General features: G+C 37.6%; 1 protein-coding gene and 1 non-coding gene across 2 annotated transcripts in view; one reads left to right on the forward strand and one right to left on the reverse strand.

Moving 5' to 3' along the window:
* The window catches only part of REPS2 (RALBP1 associated Eps domain containing 2), a 198,116-nt gene that overhangs the window by 44,595 nt on the left and 132,186 nt on the right, over positions 1-21,335 (reverse strand). The window contains exon 14 of the mRNA XM_090264169.1: positions 6,513-6,574. Coding sequence (XP_090120295.1) covers positions 6,513-6,574 — 62 coding nt within the window. The remainder of the gene's footprint in view (positions 1-6,512; positions 6,575-21,335) is intronic.
* LOC149991825 (small nucleolar RNA SNORA28) lies at positions 18,461-18,586 on the forward strand. Its single transcript, XR_016508801.1, has one exon. It is a non-coding gene; the product is annotated as a small nucleolar RNA SNORA28 (small nucleolar RNA).

Genomic DNA, 21,335 nt, shown 5'->3' on the forward strand with positions numbered 1-21,335 from the left:
CTATCCAGTTCACTTTCCTCTTTACATCTTTTAAAGTTCTCTTTTTGCTATACTATGTTCAGGGTTTTTAGTTATACTTAGCAGGGGAGAGCAGGGAGAAATTATTCTAAGCCATCTTGTCCCCCAATTGTATTTTATAATGTTTCATCTATATTTGCAACAAAATTCTTCTTGGACAGAAAAATAAAACACATAATCAGAGACCTTAAGCCCTAGAAGGATCCATCTGGTCTAATTTTCTCATTCTATAGAAAAGGCAGGTCCGTGAGACTAATCTTCTTATTTCCAAAAAGCCATAGAGCTACACAGTCATAGGGCTAAGAATAAGACCACAGATACACACATCCACCCAGTGTTGTATAGCTTTCATCATTAGATGAAGATAATCATGGGCCTAGATCTTCTTTCCTTAATCACTGAAATATTCATTAACATACTATGATTTTTCAGCTAATCCAGAGCATGCACTGTAGGACAGAACAGAGTAACGCTTTGGAAAAAAATGAAAGTGGTATCTTAGGTGATATATGTTTGGCAAATTCCCTTCAGAGTAATTATTGAATTTCTAGTATATGAATACATAGAGAAACACCTCTTGACATATACTAAATTTATATTTTGATGAGTGAAAATCAAAATATTGTACATACTTTAGGCTTCGTACATTTTTAGCTACAGATTGTTTATAGTTAGCTGAAAGATGAAAAAGCAGAGCAAGCTCTAAAGCACAATATGCATTCTTTAAATCCCATTCCCATGGGAACCCTCTGAGTGGCCTTTGGTCCTGTCTGCCACACAGCCTTTTGGTTTTCCGCTGAGACTTAAAGGCCTTCTCGGGGTAGGGGCGGGGTGGGGTGCCTGGCTCATGGCTTGGGCTACAATTCCCGAACCCACAAGGAGTGGTCCCCCATACCAATGTATTAAAGTAATTTGGTGACTAATGTACATTAAATAGGGCCATCTGAATATGTTATAGCAAAAGGTCCCACAGTAAGTGATGAATGCCCACTAAGTTTTATTTGATAAAGAAAAAAGCCATAAAATTTTAGAAGAAATCACGTTTCCACATTTTTTATATTTAAAGAAAGTTGCCTCCTGTTTTCTTATAGATTTTGAAAGTTGCCAGTGATATTTTACTCTTAAAAATGGATTTCGTGTTGTGAAAATGGATTCAGCATGCATGTTATAATTTAATCAAATTTGCATCTTGCAAATGTATTAGATAACCCTGATAAGAGACTTACATAATTACCAGTAATTTCAAAAAAAGGAAGAGCTCTGAAACTTAATTTCTCCCAAGAAAATTGACTATTTTATACCACCAGCTATATATTAACTTATGGAAAGAATACTTGAAGTGATAGGATATTAATTTACAAGAACAGGGTATTTTTTTAAAAGCACAGACTGTCAAAATATTTCAGAAGTTCAGGGCCTACAAATGACCACATGGGTTTCCATGAGCCTCAGTCTTTCCTTCTAAATAAAACAAAGGCAGTATTTTATAAAAAGTTGTATCTAAGAAATCTGGCTTTGAAATAGAGCAGTATGCCTAGCATATTCCTAATGGGTTCAGTATTGCCGTAAGGATCTGATTCTAGGTGCATGACAAAATTAGATGAGATTAGCCATCTGTGTTCATGGCTAGTCCTTCACAACAGTACACACAGGACCTGTGGCACAAGACCTTCCCATAGTGCTCTCTGACACTGTTGACATGAGTCATCACAAGAAGCCCAAGATTCCCGGGCCATCGTCATGATCTAGGTTCTTGTCCCCATGGGATCTGTGTATACCCTTTTTTAACCTGACCTTCCACTTCCCATCTTTCCCAGCTCAAAAAAGCTTTCTACTGTGCCCTTGAACTCATGGCACAGCATCAACAAATCCCCTATATTCTCAACTTCTTCACTGAACAATCCTTCCTCTTGCCTTAATTCAGTGATTCTCAATCCTGGCTGCATTTCAGAATCACCTGGAGAGCTTCTTAAAGCTCCCAGTTCCCAGGCCTCACCCCACACCAAAATCTCTGGGCATGGGACCCAGAACTCAGTAAGCTTAAAGCCCCCAGATGATTCCAGTGTGCACAAGGCTAAGTAAGCACTGCTGGGCGAAGTGACACTCTGTACACTGCCTTCAGGGGCTGCTCCGCAGATAGAACTCTCATCAGGAGGTCCTTCCTCTCCCACGGCTCTGACACCAGCAGGACTGGAGTGAGCAGGCCACTTGGTTTTTTCATTGCTACCTCCAAACACTAAATCTCCCTCCCCTAAAATCTCATAGCTTTCCAAATTCCAGGCGGTTCCTAGAACACATGAAGACCTTTATATGCCTGTTTTTTTGCATTTGCTTTTTCTCTAAAGCTCTGAATGTCTCAGTCATATAAAAAGAAAAGCTCTCATTTCTTTAAAACTCATTTCCTTGGTCACCTCAGCCATTCCATGAAGTACTCTTCTGTCTCTCTGAACTTAAAAGTATTGATAAAATTCTTCTTCCACAGTGCTTTCATCTTAGTGCTACTTTAGTACTCATCAGACTGCTGGTGAGGAGCAGCTGCCATTATATGGTGAGACATTAGTGGTATAAATAGAAAATTTCTGAGTATATTAGTCTACAGGGAGCTCCAGTTCATCAAATATGGTGATAATATAAAATGGAAGAGATTATGCTTTGTATCAAAAAAAACTTTTCTCTAGTAAAGATAATTACACTGAAACTATAACTCTATCATGATTGCCATAAGAAATTTGGCATGAAATCAACACTATTAAAGGGATTTAGCTACTGAAGTACCAAACAGGCCCTTAGCAGAGAACCGACCTACATGATAGGCACCAACTCTGTAGATGGCATTTCACTCAGTTTATATGCACACAGTGAGCTAATAAGTTTAACTAACTCTCATTTCAATATGCTCCCTATGAAACAGTTAACCTTAATTACCTTTTAGTCATTTATGCTATGAATCAGTCTTTAAAAAAGGAAAAAAGTGTGTCACCTCTACTGAGCTGAGCCAAAATACCATGCCCTAGTCTCTAGCCTGCCCACAGAAAATGTGGGACCCAACCATTTGATTCTTCATATAGTCACTGGGTCCCTCTTGATCTTACCTACAGTATGAAAAATAAAAAGATATGTTTCTTTGAGTTTATTCCTTTTCCTAACTCCAGGGCCGCATTTGTATAACTTAATCCAGATGTTCATATCACAGTGGTGCTTGGTATAAGTAGAGTCCAGATAAACTGTGTTTTATGCTGAAAACCTATACTTCATCTCTCTCACTTGATAACAGTAGATATATACTTTTAGTGCACATAAAGATGATCCAAATATGCCTTTGTGTGCATAGCTGCAAACACACAAACTCCTTCCTCTTATATACTTAAAACCTGCAAGTACATCACTGACTGGTTACACAGTTTTAAAAAGTTTTCCTTTCTAGAGAATAAAATGTTTTCTTGCTTATTATAATCTAGTTTTGCCCATTTAGCAAGTTAGACAACATGAAAATTTTAAATCTAAGAATAATCCAAAAACATTTTCTGTTTATCTCTTCTTAGAACCACTAATAAATATAATGATTTTAATTATACCAGGCTTCCTGGTTTCTCCCCTAGGTACTACAGTTTAAGCCCCATAAAAGAAATCTCTGTAGTTAAGTACAGGGTGGGGCAAAAGTGTTTACTGTTGTGAGTACACAGAAGAGTTTATTCGTGATTATTTATTAATTATATTATTTTCCATGCAAACAACTGTAAACTGCTTTTGCCCTACGCTATATATCCTCGTATATACATTTTTTTCCAGTCAGGAAGATTGTCCATATATACAAAGGAACATTAAAAACATTTAACTGCACAGGAGAATTTAGAGTGTTTAGTGGTAAAAATGGCCTCATGAGAAAGCAAGAAGGAACAGAAAAGTGAGGAGGAAAACACAACAAATTGAAAACAACAATTTAAAATTCCAGCTAATGTGCAGTAAACTTTCTTTTTCATTTTCAGCTCATCTAGAAAAAAACTATTGGCATAAGATATAAAAATTTAACTTTAATCACATAATATAGAGATGAGGTGACAGATGAAAGCGGTTTGGAAATGTTCTTACCAATATCTTAAGGCTGATGTATAATAATGTTTCCTAACCACTAAGCCCTCCGGATATTAATAGGTATTGTATAAATAAAGAGATGAATGGTCACACAAGATAGGAAATTGCCAGCTTTAACAAAATTGACCAGGTTTCTTTACTGTAGAACTTCAAAGCTTTCATGGGCTCATATGTACTGGGAATCTCCCAGACCAGGTACAGAGCCAGCAGCCTGCAAATGTGTCTTACCACAGAGCCCTAGTAATGTCTCCTCAAACAATGTTTTATCACAAGTAGTTTGGGGAACAGAAGAATATACAGGTGGTTAGGTGAGTTTTTCCTGGGGCCAATATCCAGAACTGGACCCTGCACAAAGACTAAAGACAATAGTGTGTGTATTACACAGGACCTCCTCTTTTGAATGTGTGTGTCCCACTTACAGTGAACAAAAGGTGGAGAGTGGGGGGAGGGAAGTGGCGTGGGGCTTTCTGCCTCTATGTCTTACACACCTGTTTCTGTAGTCTAAGATCTCCATAGTTAGGCAGATGAGTTGAAGGCTTGGGTTGAGCACATGGCTCACTGTTTGCACTGTGATGGGAAATCTGGTACACAAAGAAGCAGTCTCATACATTAACAGTGACTTGAGAATTCCCAGGTCCTGTCAGATCCTCCATCACTAAGCCCCAAAGTAGGCAGGAAGCCCACCTAAAGCAGCTCAGATGAGGATTGCTGATAGCAGCAGGCGCATTTCACAACCAGGAAATAACTATTGGCTCTTGCACAGCACAAGAAAGATAAGGAGGTTGGTCACAAAAGCCCTTTCAGACAGGTCTTCCACTCATTCATCCAGGTGGCTCCCAAGCCCCAGTTTGAAAGCAGCAGCTGGCAGAATGCCCACTAATTTTGCTGTGACAAAGTCCAGGTTTACTTTTGGTGCAAATACAGAGCCTCATCTCATCTAGGTGCTCCTTAACGGGACATGGTGAAAGCCTCAATTGCCAACGCAATGGATCACCGTTTGCCTGTACACAGAGACACTCTGACTCCAGCGATGGGGAGGGGAGGGACCTGTAGGAGACCTATCTGTTTGGGAGCTGGTTCTACTATTTACTAGCTATGTCACCTTGGGTGACTTACTTAACCCCTGTATGCTTCAATTTCCTCATCTGTAAAAAAAAAAAAGGATAATATTAGTACCTACATCATAGAATTTTTGTGAAGATGAAAGAATGCATTGAAAGCAATTAGCTTAATGCCGGGTCTATTGTAGATGCTCAATATACAGAGCTAATAATTAAATGAGCAGAAATTATAACCAGGGAAAGGCTTAGGATGGAACTAAAGCTTGGCGTTACATATATAGCAGAGACTCAAGAAATACATGTTGACTGATTAACCAACATCTCTTAAAGCCAATACTGGAGTATTGGAAAAGGGATTCTCACTTATTTATATGTGATCAGGAAGAACAGGGCCTTTTATTGCACTTCAAAGGGAAAAAAAAGAAGTCAATGCTTCTTTTTCCAATACATCTCAACTTTGAGTGGATGCCAAAGACCATCTAATTCTCTAAAAAGACAAATGTTAAAATTGGTTTCAGTGACTCAGCAAGTCCTGAGATGCTCCATATGGAAAGGTATGCTCTGAACCACCCAGAGCAATAAAGTAGAAGCTGAGAGTGCTTACAGAGAAATTGCCCAACATGTTCTGCCAAAAGTCAGACAGGTTCTTTAAAAACAGAAAATTTCTTAAGCAGCCATTAATGAAAGGAAGGCTCTGTAGCACCCTTCACCACACTCCATAGATTTGTTGCTTGCTTCTCATTTTCAACTCTATAAAGAATAGTGTTGAATAAGGCCAGAGTATCACATGTAAATAAAGCACAAAAAATTCCCAGGTGGAAGAGATTTTGGTGACATGCTTTCCCAACTCCTGCTGTTTCAGCTTATTGTTCCAAGGGAAAATACTATCCTAAAGAAAACACCTGGGCCCAAAACCACAGCACTAACCCCATATTGATAAGCATTTAGTTTTAGTTCATACAGAATTAACACAACTGCTAAAACACTGACGAAACAACAGATACCAAGACTGTACACGCTAGGCAGACAAACCATGTCCCTGCCCCCAATTGGAGAGAAGCCCCGTCTACTACTCTTTCTCATATGAAAACCACATGCAACCTTCTACAGCCAAGCATGAACGAATATACATTTGCTTGCTTGATTGCTTATTGGGGAAACTTTCCCTTTTCCACATCAGGTTAGGGGACTGGCTGGATAAGAAGAAACTGAACCACTCTCTGCTCTCTTGGAAACCTGACCAGCCAGCTTTGTGGCAATCCAATTTTGCAAAGGAAGCACAGTGGCAAGACAACTTCCCTACTTCTCAACAGTTTACAGAGATCAACATCTGTCTCCTACCTGTGCTGGACAAGGTCTCGGAGGGAGTGCCGGTGGTGGGGGTAACAATCCTGATTTAGTAGCTGAAAAGAGAAACATATATTGTTAAGAACAGCCAAAAACAAAACACACTTCTACTTGTTAACTAGAAATAGCAATAGCATTTAACATGCTTAAGTTTTTAAAATCCATCTGAAGGTTTGCCCTGGCCAGTGTGGCTCAGTTGGTTGGAGTGTCATCCCATACACCAAAAGGTCACAAGTTGGATTACCAGTCAGGGCACATACCCAGATTGCAGGTTTGATCCCCAGTCTGGGAATGTATGAGAGGGTGGCCAACTGAACTTTCTCTGTCTGTCTGTTTCTCTGTCTCTCCCTCCCTCCCATCCTCTCTAAAAGCAATGAAAAAATGTTCTCAGGTGAGGATAAAAATAAAATCCAACTGAAGGCTTAATCAAAAAAAAAAAAAAAAAAAAAAAAGTACACACTTTTTCTAATCCTTTTCATTTTTATCCTACCCAAAATCCAAGTATTTATATAGGAAGTAGTAATATAGGCTGTTGTGATTAAGAAAGTGTAAAATGGTAAGAAAAGGATGCCCTTTGATCAAAAGACTGGAACTCAGCACAGGAAAAAAAAAAAAAGGTCGATCACTCATTATTTTGCTATTAATTTTTTAGTTTCAGATAATCTAGGTCCTTTTTTCTCCCTAGCTCTGGGCCATTACACTTCTCATTGGCTCAGCAAATAGGTGGAGAAACTAAGAGATCCAGAATCCCAATGAGGCAGCAATACTACCCTGTGAGTGAGCAGTAGGGGAAGCTGAAAGTGATGGACAAAAATTATATTCAGAGATTCCTCAAAGATCTCAATTTCCTTTTCTCTCCATAGTCCTAATTATCATGGGTAATTAAATCTGTTTGTAAAATAAGCTGGTCCCATATGAAGGATCCTTTGAAAGAAACTTTCAGTCTAATTTTTAAAAATTTTGTGAGATATAAAGGAAATTTTAGTTAATTAAGCCAAATATGTCTGAATTGTAATTTAATGAAAATAAACATCTGCAATTGAATTATAAAGCTCATAATCACAAAGAAATAAGTTTATTATCACAAACTGGCAAGGTAAACAACAATTTTTACAAACTTCTTTAAAAAGCACCGTATGCTCAATACAACAATACATAAGTTTATTTGCAAATCTGTAATGTGTGCTAATATTTAGACAATTTTCTGTGCCTTAAAAATAAATCATAGCAATGTGCCAAGAACACAGGAGTTTGTGCAAATCGCTTTTGATTTGACCTAGCTAGATGAGACAAGCTAGAAAATGGAGTTTGGGGCTTTCCACAAAGGTAACTCAGTAATTTCATAGAGATTTTCATTCTGAGCCAGTGCACAAATATGGTACAACCGTGTGGGCCCATCAATGGTTTCCCTCAGTCTGTCTCTTATTAAAATTTATTAAATACATCAGTTGGTCAAAACTCCAGAGGTGATGAGACCTTAAACAGCCTTCAATAACAAAGCACATGGCAGGAGAGAATGACAAAAGCCTCAGGAATATCCTCCTCAGGGCCCCTCCTCAATGGGTCTTCAGGGACTGGGCCTTTAAATTACCCGTTACTTTAAAAACAAAATGAAAACACAAACAAAAAAATCTATACCTATTTTTAAGGGAAAAACATTGCATCAGAATAAAGTATTTGTTAAAATAACCCTTTATTAACAAAAGACGACTAGAAATAATGCCATTTAATTAAATTGACTTCTGCTTTCAGTCAAGATGGAGTAACAGAAACCAGATTTACCCTCCCATTTGAAATAGCCAAAATTAACATATGTTTTTAATTAAAAAAACAACAGTTTAAGACAGTAGAACAAAACATATAAAACAACAATTTTCAAGACGATCAGACATCAGGCAACAAAAGACACTGATCTCTGAGAAACAAGAAACAATCATGTGACCAGCAGTCCCCGCCTACTGCCCTGAGAGTTGCTAGAAACAGGACTTACATCCAGATTAATATCTAATTTCATTTTTACCATTATTTAATTAAAAAAAACAAATGCCCTATTTTAGTAAAAGATGATCTGAGGGTCTGTTTCTAAATATACATTTGAATAAAAGTATATCATCTACAAATATTCACAGTTTTGTTTCCTCTTTTCAGTATCTTATTTTTATTTTTAATTTTACTTACCTGGCTAGAACCTCTATCATAAAGGTGAATTACAATGGTGATAAGGGTATTCTTGTCTCTTTGATCTCAAGGGTAAGGCTTTCACTATTTCGCCGTTAAGTGTGGTATTTGCTTTAGACTTGTTATAGATACCCTTTAATGAGTTATAAAAATTCCATCTACAGTATTCCCTCACTTAATCGTGGGTATTACGTTCCAGACCCCCTTGTGAAGTAGGAACCTTACATTTATTCTACACTCTTAAACCTACGTAACTTTAACAACATACGTATACAGTACCGCAAAATCCCACGATATAGCGAAAAATCCGCGATAAATAATTAAATATATTTTTAAAAACCCGCGATAAATAATTAAATATAATATTTTTTAAAATCCCGTGATACAGTGAGGCTGCAATAAGTGAACTGCGATATAGAGGGGGACTACTGTACTTTTATTTTGAGATTTTTTTAATAATTTGTTGAATTTTTACCAAAGCTGTATCTTCATCCATTGAGATGATGGTATAATTTTTTGCTTATAATTTGTTAGTATAATAAATTATATTATGATTTTTTAATACTAACCCACTCTTGCAGACCTAGGAAAATTCCAGCTGGGTCAAGTTTTTACATCTGATAGATTTAGTTGGCCAATATTTTGTTTAGGATTTTTGCAACTATATTTGTAAGCTCTAGAATTCAGTTTCCTTTCTCAACCGTTATGTTTGGATTCAGCTGGAGAATGTTCACCTATCTGGAATAGGTTGTATATGACCGGAAATTTTTGTCATTGAATGCCAGCAAAACGATCTGAACCTGAAGTTTTCTTTGAAACAAATTTTTTAATGATTTAACTTTTTTACAGTATTCTTCAAACTTCCTAATTCTTGTTAGTTTTTGTTTTCATTCAATATGCCTAATGTTTACTTTTTTCACTTGATTGTTTTTCAATTACGATTTTCCCAATTTTTCCCCCATTGCTCTCCCCTGCCCTGCCCCACACACCTCCCCAATCCCACAGTCAATCCCCACTGTGTAGTTCATGTCCATGGGTCCTTTATACTTGTTCCTTGACTAGACCCTTCCCCTTCTTTTCCCTGTTATCCCTCTCCCCCCTCCCCTCTGGTCCCTGTGAATCTGTCCCTTGTTTCCATGCCTCTGGTTCTATTTTGCACATTTGTTTGTTTTGTTCATTAGGTTCCACTTAAAGCTGAGATCATATGGTATTTCTCTTTCATGGACTGGCTTATTTCACTAAGCATAATACTCCTTAGTTCCACCCATGCTGTTGTGAACGGTAGGAGCTCCTTTTTTCTTTCCACTGCATAGTATTCCATTGTGTAAATGTACCACAGTTTTTTGATCCACTCATCTACAGATGGGCACGTGGTCTGTTTCCAGCACTTGGCTATTGTAAATAGAGCTGCTATGAATAAAGGAGTGCATAGGTTCTTTTGAATTGGTTTCAGGATTCTTTGGGTATAATCCCAGCAGTGGGATTGCTGGATCAAAAGACAGCTCCATTTTTAATTTTTTGAGGAAACTCCATACTGTCTTCCACAGTGGCTGTACCAGTCTGCCTTCTCACCAACAGTGCATTAGGGTTCTCTTCTCTCTGCATCCCCGCCAGCACTTGTTGTTTAGTGATTTGTTAATGATGGCCATTCTAACTGGTGTGAGGTGGTACCTCTTGTTAGTTTTGATAAATGATTTTTCTCTAATGTATTCATTTTTGCCTACATTTTCACATTTACTGCCATAAAGATGTTCATAATGGTCTCCTATCTTAATCTCCACATATGTAATATTATTTTTCCATTCCTAATTCTATTTGTGTCATCTCTCCAGTTTTTCCTCATTAATTTTGCCTGAAATTTGTCAGCTTCATTACTCTTTTCAAAGAACAAACTTCTAATGCTTTTGAGCCTCTGTATTGTATGCTAGGCTCTCTGTTTCATTAATGTCTGCTCATCTCCTTCCATTTACTTTCTTTGGGCTTATCTTAATGTTCTTTTTCTGGCTTAAATTAGTTGCTTAGCTCATTAATTTCCATCTTTTCTTCTTTTCTAACATAAGCACTTAGGGTTATAAATTTTCTTTCAGGTATCTCTTTAACAGACTCTCATAGATTCTGATATGTGATGTTAAATCAGTTTTTAAATTTTCCTAATCTCCATTAAAATTTCTTTGTGATGTTACCTTTCATCTGAAGTTCACCCTTTAGTATTTCCTTTATATTGAGAGTCTATTAGTAGCAAGCTTAGTCAGTATATTTGACTGGGAAATTTTTATTTTGCCCTCATTCTTGAAAGATAATTTTATTGGGAATAGAATTCTACATTGACATCTATCTTTTCCCGGCACATTGATAGTAACATTTCACTGTCTTCCAGGCTCCGTTATTGCTACTGAGAAGTCAGGTGTTAAAAGAATCACTGATATGGGGGCTAGGTAGACTGTCTTCCCTCTGGTTCCTCTTAAGATCTTATTTTTTTATATATATATTTTGCAATACCAAACTTTACCCCAGGTCTGCATGTACAGTTATTCACCCTCTTTTTCTTTTGTAACCTGTGATGCTTCGTTGGAATTTTAGAACTACAAGGCATCCTGTTAACTTTGGGAAATTCTCAGTGAGTCTTCAAATGTCTTCTCACCATTTTTTCTCACCTCTCTTTCTGGAGCCATTTGTCTAACTGCACTGCATTCTGGATCATTTTCTAAGCTCTATTATGCAATTAACTATTTCCCTCTTCAACTGTACTTAGAGTCCTGTTAATCCAGTCTTTGAATTTATTGCAATTACTAAAATTTTCATTTCTAGAAGTTCCATTTGTTCTTTTTTCAAAATGGCTTTTTTAAAATTTAATCTTCAATTTTTTTCCATTACCATTTAGTAGCTTTTTTCATTTTCACAATTTCTTGGCTCCTTATTTTCTTCATATTCTTTCTTCCAACATATTAAACATATTTACATAACATTCTGTCTGATCATTCCAAAATCTGAGGGCTTTGCATTTCCTACTGTTTTATTGCTGCTGATGGCTCTCTCTCTCTCTCATTGTGCTCCACTTCCTGGAGTGTGTGGCAACCTCTGACTCTGAACACATTCCTTGGGTTCCCCTCTATTACTTCTGCCAGAAATCTGAAGGCACTATCAAACTAGAACCACTTTAACCAAAACTATTGGTTTCATACTGTGTAGGATTCCTAGCTTCTGCTGTCCTGAGATTTTGTTAAATGTTCTATAGTATATTCAGGGTAGATAGTAGTTTGAATATTTGCAACTAATCTCACTCTTACATCATTAATACAACAGTGAAGAGACTGTTTAAATTCTCTTGTTCAAACCTTTTAAATTTGGAACTGGAAAGGTAGATGAGTGACTGATAGATGAACCAGCAGTAGAAAAAGCAGAGAGTAACCAATTTCTAACATAGAAGGCCACCAAATCTCAACAACTGGTGACATCAAACTCCTCTGGACGCAGGAATAAAATGAAAAGAACAATTACAAAGCAAATTAACTGATAGTGAATCATCTTTCCTACCCTTTGGGAGGAGGGCATACCTTGATAAGTCCCTTCAAGATCAAGTCCCAGCTATGTCTCATGCTATTTTTGGCTTCAGGATCCCTGCTCCTGTGCTTCTCCTGCCTGTCACGGCCATTTCCTACTTCACCTGGGTAACTCAGAGTACAGTGACCAACAAATACTTGAACTAACATAAGAAAGAACTACAGGATTATGCTCCAGCTCCATATTTTTTAAAAGACTGAGTGAGACAGTTTAGGAGCAGTTAGATCCTGAGATTTTTATCCCACATTCTGCAGTTTCAGCATGTTTCCTGCTCTAGTAAAAAACTAGAAATATAATAGTTTTCTTCTCCAGGAAGAACACCAGACCCAGATTAAGGCATGAGGGTTATACTGAAAACACGAGGATTAGTAAACGTATGTATTCCAAATGCTGAGACTCTTCCAGCCCTCTTTCTCTCTGCTTCCAGACTGTTATATCCAGAGAGTGGAAGAATGTGCTGCAGGGAATTGGACTAGCCAAGAAGGAAGATCTAGATACGAACATCAAGAGAACTCCAGAAGATGGCTGAGCAAGATCATTCTACCATGAAGTCCACAGATGGCAAGTCCCATCCAGTCTTCATTCCACTCAGCTTTGTAGCCCCCCCCTTCTTAAATATAAGCGGACAAGGAAGTATCACCAGATATCTGCAGAAAAATTTCTAACCTCAGATAGAGCAATAAAAATAGAAAAACGTAACCTCAAAGAAACTTTAAATGTATATTATTAATACTGTCAGAATGATCATTCAGTTTATCCAGAAATATTTAAACATTTACCATGTGCTAGACACTATTTGAGGTGCTGGTAAAAATACCAATGAGGGAAAAGAAAAAGGAAAAATAGCTCTACCCTCATGAAACATATTCTACTGAGAAGATAGATAATAGAGTTGGAGTTAGGGATGAAATTTTAAATATAGTCATCAGGGAAAGCCTCAATGAGAGATAAATGTTATTCGCAAATATGAAATAATGGGATACTACTGGAAAAAAAATTCAAAAAATTCAAAAGAGCACTTGGAAATTAAAAACATGATAGCAGAAAGGGAAAGCTTAAGCAAGTAGGGTAAATCCAAATAAAAGTTCCACAAAGAGAAATAGAGCAAATAGCAGAATAAATCAATTAAACAGTTCAAGAAAATTCCCCAGAAATGAAGAATATGAGTTTCTAATTTAAAAGAGTCCACTGAGTATCCAGGACAATGGAAAAATTAAAAACAACAACAGATCCATGGCCTACATGATGGTTCAATTAAATATATTTTTTAGACATTCAGGGTCTCAAATTAAGCTCCAAGAAAGCTACTCAAGGATGTTCTCTACCAAAAACAAGAGAATAAACCAAGAAAGAGCATGACATGGATACAGGATAAAGGAGATCCAACATAGGAGAAAGATAAAGGGAATCCTTGATGACACTGTAGGGAGATGCCATGATAAAAACTATGTAACACGCATAGAAAGACAATAACTTTAGAGTTCTTCAAAAAGATAAAACTAATACCTGAAGTGTCAGAATTTCCCAAGAAGAACTTCGAAAAATTGAAAGAGTCTACAGTTGATTCAGGGGCAAGTACACTGAAAAAATAACAAGCTGATTATTCAGTCCAAGGCAAAAAGCAAAAACAAAAACAAAAATCTGTGCCAGAAGTAAATAATTTACCATATGGCTTACATAGCCATAATTAATAATATAAACACTAAATACTAATCTAACCAAAATTATAATTTAACTATAATAGGAGGGCGGAAGAGGGGACAGGTGCTTGAGGAGGGAAGACAATAGATGATGACTAACACTGAAATGTCAACAAGAGGTTATACAAATATGTTATTTTGAAATATAAAGAAAATACCAAAATAATCAACATAAAATATCCTACTGTAGCAGGGTGTGTTCTTCCAAGTCTTTAGGTATATCAATGGCCTTGGAGGAACTTCTCGGACTTCAGTTTGTCCCCTTGGTTCAGCATGGAGCTCTGGGCCTTCCCCCAACCCTGCATAGCAGGATAGCAGCTGTGATTATTCACTTTTCTGGCTTCTCCTTCTCTTTCCAGAAGTCATGTTTACTGACAGTCAAAAGAAGGGGAAACTAAGAGTACCCACTCACTTCTTAAGAAATCTTAAGATTCACCTACTCAATCACAGGGCTTCTGGAGGGAGACATGCAGTTGAGAGTGCACCCAAAGCCTCAGGTTTTCCCTTAGTTGCCACTCTTTCCAAAGTCAAAATGCTATTAGCGCATGCATCTTTCCTTGTTTGGATGTTGCTGACAAATCTCTGCCACGTGTTCATACTCTGTGTTCATTTTCTTTAATGGCAGGAGATATCAATCTAGCTTCAGTCTACCAATTTTATATCTAATTCAGCTTTTTGTCTCTTATAGCACCTAAACACAGTGCCTTGTGTTTAGTAAGTATTCACATAAGTGTGTGAATAATTGGAATTAAATTCAGTAAAAAAAAAATCTCTTCTATATTTTCAGTTTATTTATGACCTTAAATTAGATTCAAATATTTTATCTAGCATGCTCTAATCAATGTTTTTTTTTGTTTTGTTTTGTTTTTAAAAGAGTACACCTTCATGCCAAGTGAAACTGAAAAAATACTTTGGCTGAATAATCCAGTGTACACATGCAAAAGATGACAACATGCCTGTTCATAGTAACAACTGCTTTCCTATAAGGGAACAGAAGGAAAGAAGAGAAGGGAGAACACTTTTTCTGCAGACATTAAAAGCCATCACATTCATAAAGCAATTGCAGGTTTATTCATGACGTCTTACAGTTAATGTGGTGAAGACACCAAATATCAGAAAGGCTTTGTCAAATCAAAATTTTTGTAACTGTAATCATGGAAAAAAATAATACATACACAAATCCTGAAAGAACAGATTTAGAAGTGCAGGAAAGAAACTGTCATTTAATCCTAAATTCAGAAAACACAGTAATAATTCCCAGTGTTTATTAAATCTGTTGAAAGATGGGCATTTTCTGACACTGATTTGCTAAATCTCAGTTTCTTGGTATCTTCATCCAAAACTCTAACCTCTAAAGATATTTATCCTCTTATTTCATTATGCTTAGGAATTTCCAGGCAAAATATTATTCATAGACATTACAGTCTATTTACTAATTTCCTTCAGATTTTTATAAAGCCCCAAATCAATGACTAAATGAAAACATGTTCTAACTTATTGAGTGGAAATAAAGCAGCAGATGTGGCAATTGAAAGCTTCAAGGAACAGAAAGCCAATTCTTCAGGGGAGTGAAACTTGGAATAACTTCAACTGCAGAAAAGGGCCCCCATTCCCTCAAACTTGGAATATTTTATGAAGAAAATAAAAGCATTCAAATGCCAAAGGGGAAAAAACACTTAAAGGATGGAAAATGTTGAAAGAAGCCTGCCAGTGGGACCTATACTTTTAAGTATCAATCAAGTAGAGAGTTAGCCATATGCAAAGCTTCAAGGATTTCATCAGTAAAGACCATTCTTCTTCTTGGCAAGTTCATAAAAATGGCTATTTCTTTGTAACAGAAATCATTCTTTCTCTCCTTTTTAATCACAAAAGCATGTGAGAGTCTATGCCTATGATGGTTTCATCTGTCATACACACCTATGTACATGATAAACTGTTCACCAGGACTACCTTTCCAACAATATGTGTCTTCATCCCCTGGTAATGCCCTGCTTATCCCCCAAATACAAGCTCATTCAATTCTCTATTAAACAGAACAATTTTTTCACGAGTTAAAAGACAAGAACTTACATATGCCTTGGAACGTTCAAATATCAATGACTGAGATTGGAAAAGTAATAAGATCAAATTCAATCATTCAATTCATTCACTTAACAGATGAGAAAATTAAGGACCAGAGAAATAAAATGACACCACCAAAGTCATAAAGCTATTATGATCAGGCAGCAATCAGTATAACATTTTGAACCTACTGGACAGGTAATAGTAAAGAGCAAAAAAGGGCACTGAGATGAGGGATAAACAGCTGAACAGGAGTTATTGTATACCCAGGGAATAAGCATGTCAGAAGGCTACAAGATAAGAAAGTATTGCAACTTTAAGGAACTAAAAAAATGCTTCTGAATATGCTTGCACCACAAACTCAGATATATAAGATGCTAGACACTATCTAAACTGTGCCACTGTAACACTTATTTAGCCTTCTGAGTCATGTGATCATGTCTTTACAAGACTACACATGACTCCCTGCTTTAAAAAATATTCCATATAGTTCTGGCATAAGAACATACAGTCAACAGAACAGAATGAAGTGCAGAAATAAACCCTTTATTCACAGTCAAATGATTTTCAACAAAGGTGTCAAGGCAATTCAGTAGGGAAAGGAGACTATTTTTCAACAAGTAGTGCTGAGACAATTGGATATCCACATACAAAGAGATGAACTTAGACCCTTACCTCACAGTATATATAAGAATTAAATCAAAATGGACTGAGGACAGAAATGTAAGAGTAAAATTATAATACTTTTAGAACAGGAGAAAGTCTTCAAGACCTTGGGGTTAGACCAAGGTTTCTTAAATAAGATGCCAAAAGCACAATCCAAAGAGGAAAAAAAAAACTGGTAAATTGCACTTCATCAACATTCAAAATTTTGTGCTTCAAAAGACACCATTAAGAAAACATAAAGACAAGTCACAGACTGGGAAAATATGTTTATAAATCACATATGTGGTAAAGAATTTATAACAAGTATATACAAAAAACTCCAGAATATACAACTCAACAATAAGACAAGCACCCAATTAAAAATGGGCAAATGATTTGAGTAGATATTTCACCAAAGAAGTCATAGGAATTAATTACTAACAAGCACATGAGAAGATGCTCTATATCATTAGTTACCAGAGAAATGCAAATCAAAACCACAGCAAAATACCACTTCACACCTACTAGGATGGCTATTATAATAAAAAGGATAATCAGTGTTGAAGATGTAAAGAACAAGTACAGTAGTCCCTTGCTGTATCGTGGTTCACTTATCGCGGCCTCACTGCATCGCAGGATTTTTTAAAATATTATATTTAATTATCGCAGATTTTTTGCTATATCGCGGGATTTTGCGGTACTGTATACATATGTGGTTAAAGTTACATAGGTTTAAGAGTGTAGAATATGTTTAAGAACATAAGTCGTGTTTATAAAAGTGTGAAAAAGGTTAATAACAGAGTGGGAAAGATTAATAAGGGACTGGGAATGGTGCGTGGGAAGGGTTTATAAAGCCTTAAAATACATATAAATACTAAAATAAATGTGAAGTTCCTACTTCGCAGATTTTCACCTATCGTGGGGGGATCTAGAACGTAATACCCGTGATAAGTGAGGGAATACTGTAATTCTCCCTCATAGATTGCTGGTGGGAATATAAAATGGTAGAGACTTTAAAAAACAATCTGGCAGCTTCTTAAAAGGTTAAACATAAATCACCATACACCCAGCAATTCTACTCTTAGGTATATACCCAAGATAAATTAAAACATGTCTATACCAAGCTTTGTATTCAAGTGTTCATTGCAGCATTATTCATTACAGGCAAAAGGTAGAAACAACTCAGATGTCCATCAAACTGAAGGATAGGCAAAATGTGGCATAGCCATACAATGAATACGATTCAGCAGTAAAAAGTAATGAAATATGGATACGTGCTGTAACATTGATGAACCTCAAAAACATTATACAAAGTAAAGGAAGCCAGACACGAAAGCCCCATATTGTATTATTCTACTTATATAAAATGTTTTAATGTGGGACATTGAAAAATTAATCCCTGCCTTTTGTCATCTAGTAGTTATGAATTGAATGATGTCTTTTAACCCTTTTCGCCAAATCTGTTGCCCCCAGAATACAACAAGGATGCCAGCCTGTTAAACCAAGCACGCCGTTGACCGGAGACAGTCAGCTGACCTGGAGTCTGCACAGTCCTTCCCCATGTGGGAAGGCCACCCTCCCCTCCACACCCGCACACTTATTAGGGATGTCTGGACCCAAGGGTAGGTAGGACGACGACCATGTCCAGCTTGAAGCAGCTAGAGGAGCTCAAGACCTTCGCCCATTGTCCTTTATAAGATTATAAAGGGTCTTCAGTATGAGAGGGAGGGATTGTTATTTTTTATTGTTAAAATAGTTAATTAATCATTTATTTATTTAAAAGGTAGGAAGAACTGCAAGCAACACTCTGTGGCAGGTGATCGAATCTGCCTGCCACAATTTGCGCTTGCTACAGCAACCGAGTCTAACCTATTCCGGTGCTCTCTGCTCTGTGAGACTGGCCGTTATATGGACTTAGACAGTGGGAAAAAAAAAAAAGGTAGGGAGAAGCTGAGAAGAACGATATGCACAACCAATGGACATGGACTAAAAGGGGGAGACAACTGGAGGGAGGGGGGCCACTGGGTGGAAGGGAGCAGAGGGAAGGGAATTTGGGACAACTGTAACAGTATAATCAATGAAACACATTAAAAAAAATTTGATCAAAAAAAATAGAACAAGAATATACGAAAGGGTGAAGTGGGAGAGCTTGTATGTACGACCCATGGGCATGGACTTGGGGCAGGATTGCTGGGGGAGGGGGGGTGCTGGGTGGAGGGGAGCAAAGGGGAAAAACTGGAACTATTGTAACAATATAATCAATAAAATATACTTAAAAAATAAAATATTGAGAAAATGCAGATTTATGGAAACAGAAAGTAGATTAACAGTCGCCTGGGGTTGACCATGGGGATTAACTGTAAACAGACAGAAGGGGTATTTCTACAGTGCTGAGTATGTTCTAAACTGGTTTATGGTGACAGTAGCACAATTTGATAAATTTCTTAGAAATCACCGAATTGTACATTTATAAGAGATGAATTTCATGGTTTGCAAATGATTCCTCAATCTTTTTTTTTTTTTAAAGCTAAGGGTAGACAGACTTCTGGTCAAATAGCAACATAGGTAAACACAGCTTGCCTCCTCGCACAATCACACCAAAACTACAAATAAAATATAGAACAACTATCACTCAGAACCATAAGAAATTGAGTTGAATGGAAGTCTGACAACTATGGAATTAAAGAAACCACATCCATCCAGATTGAAAGCAGGGGCAGAGACGTGGAACTGCTGGTCCCACACCCACATGTGGTGGATAAAACCTAGACAGGGATCTCTCAGGACTGAGCAGTCCCAGCCCCACACCAGGCCACCCCGCCCAGGGTTCCAGTGCAAGGAAGATAAGTCCCCATAACTTCCAGCTGCAAAAACCAGCAAGGATTGAGTGAGTGGAAGAAACTTCTGGAGTCTCAAGCAATTCCTCTTAAAGAACCCACACACAGACTTACTCAGACTCACTCCCTCTGAGCTCCAGCAATGGGGTAGCAGCTTCAAAGGCACCAACGACATGCAGGGAGGAACTGAAGTGTCTGGAATCAAGGTGAGGGCTGGGGACAGCTTTCTCCCAGACAGGAAGGAGGACAGAGGTCATTATTCCTTTCCTGAACCCTCCCCACAGAAAGCCACAGAGTGGGCAAGTGAGTACCATATCTGAGACTCCATCAACCTGGCTAATACTGTTTGCCCTGCCCTGAAGATTTCCAGAAGCTCTGTCCTACCTAACTATGAGCCCACCCAAGCTGTTAACAGTGGTTGCTCCATATGAACGACTGGTCTTGTATCATGCTTCACAACTTTCCAAATCCTCTCAAACAAGCAACAGCCAGTGTCAGTGAGCCCCAGCCTCTGTACTTCTTGCTAAGTGGCCATAGGCCCAGCACTAGTAGCAGCTAGCTTAGATTCATAGCTTGGCTTTGCCTGGGAATCTCCAAGCCCAGCACAAGTAGCAGCCATCTCAGGTTGCTTTATAGCAAAGGCAGGGTCTCCTAGGAAAAACATGGTTGGGGGCTAACCTTGGCCAGCACTGCCCAGAAAATCTCAAAGCCTGCACACCCAGTGGACAGTTACAGACCACGTCAGAGCACCATCACTCTGCTCCCGCACAGCTGATCCTTCACGGAGGTGGAGGTTGGTGGACAGTGGTCATAGATAGTCTGTGCCACTGACTGGTCTGGGTAAATCCCTCCCACTGACCCGCCAACAGCAATCAAGGCTCAACTACAAGAGGAGAGTGTACTCAACTCACATGAAGGGCACACCTTGAACCCAACTTGGGTGATAGGGGAGGCTGTGCCACTGGACCCTACAGGACACCTACTACATTAGACCACACTACCAAGACAGAAAGTCATAGCAGCTCTACCTAATATATAGAAACAAACACAGGGAGGCTGCCAAAACGAGGAGACAAAGAAACATGGCCCAAACAAAAGAACAAATCAACACTCCAGAAAAAGAACTAAACAAAATGGAGATAAGCAATCTATCAGATGCAGAATTCAAAATACTGGTTATAAGGATGCTCAAGGAACTTAGTGAGGACCTCAAGAGCATAAAAAAAGATTCAGTCAGAAACAAAGGATACATTAATTAAAATAAAGAACAATTTACTGCGAAAGAACAGCAGAACAGATGAAGCTAATAATCAAATCAATGATTTGCAGCAAAAAATAAATCAGAACAAGAAGAAAAACTAATAACTAAATAAATAAAAAGAAAAATGAGGATAGTGTAAGCCACCTCTGCGACAACTTAAAGAAGCCCAAAATTCATATCATAGGGGTGCCAGAAGGAGAGGAGAAAGAACAAGAAATTGAAAATCTATTTGAAAAAATAATGAAAGAAAACTTCCCTAATTTGGTGAAAAAAATAGACATGCAAGTCCAGGAAGCATAGAGAGTCCCAAACAAGATGGATGCAAAGAGGCCCACTCTAAGACACACCACAATTAAAATGCCAAAGGTTAAAGTTAAAGAGAGAATCTTAAAAGCAGCAAGAGAAAATAAGTTAAGTTACCTGCAGGGGAATTCCCATAAGATTGTTTGCTGATTTCTCAAAAGAAACTTTGAGGCTAGAAGGGAATGGCAAGAAATATTCAAAGTCATGAAAAGCAGAGACTTACAACCAAGATTGTTCTACTTAGCAAAGCTATTGATTCAAATAGAAAGGC

Source organism: Furipterus horrens, unplaced genomic scaffold, assembly GCF_987537825.1.
Source record: "Furipterus horrens unplaced genomic scaffold, mFurHor1.1.pri manual_scaffold_17, whole genome shotgun sequence".
NCBI lineage: Eukaryota > Metazoa > Chordata > Mammalia > Chiroptera > Furipteridae > Furipterus > Furipterus horrens.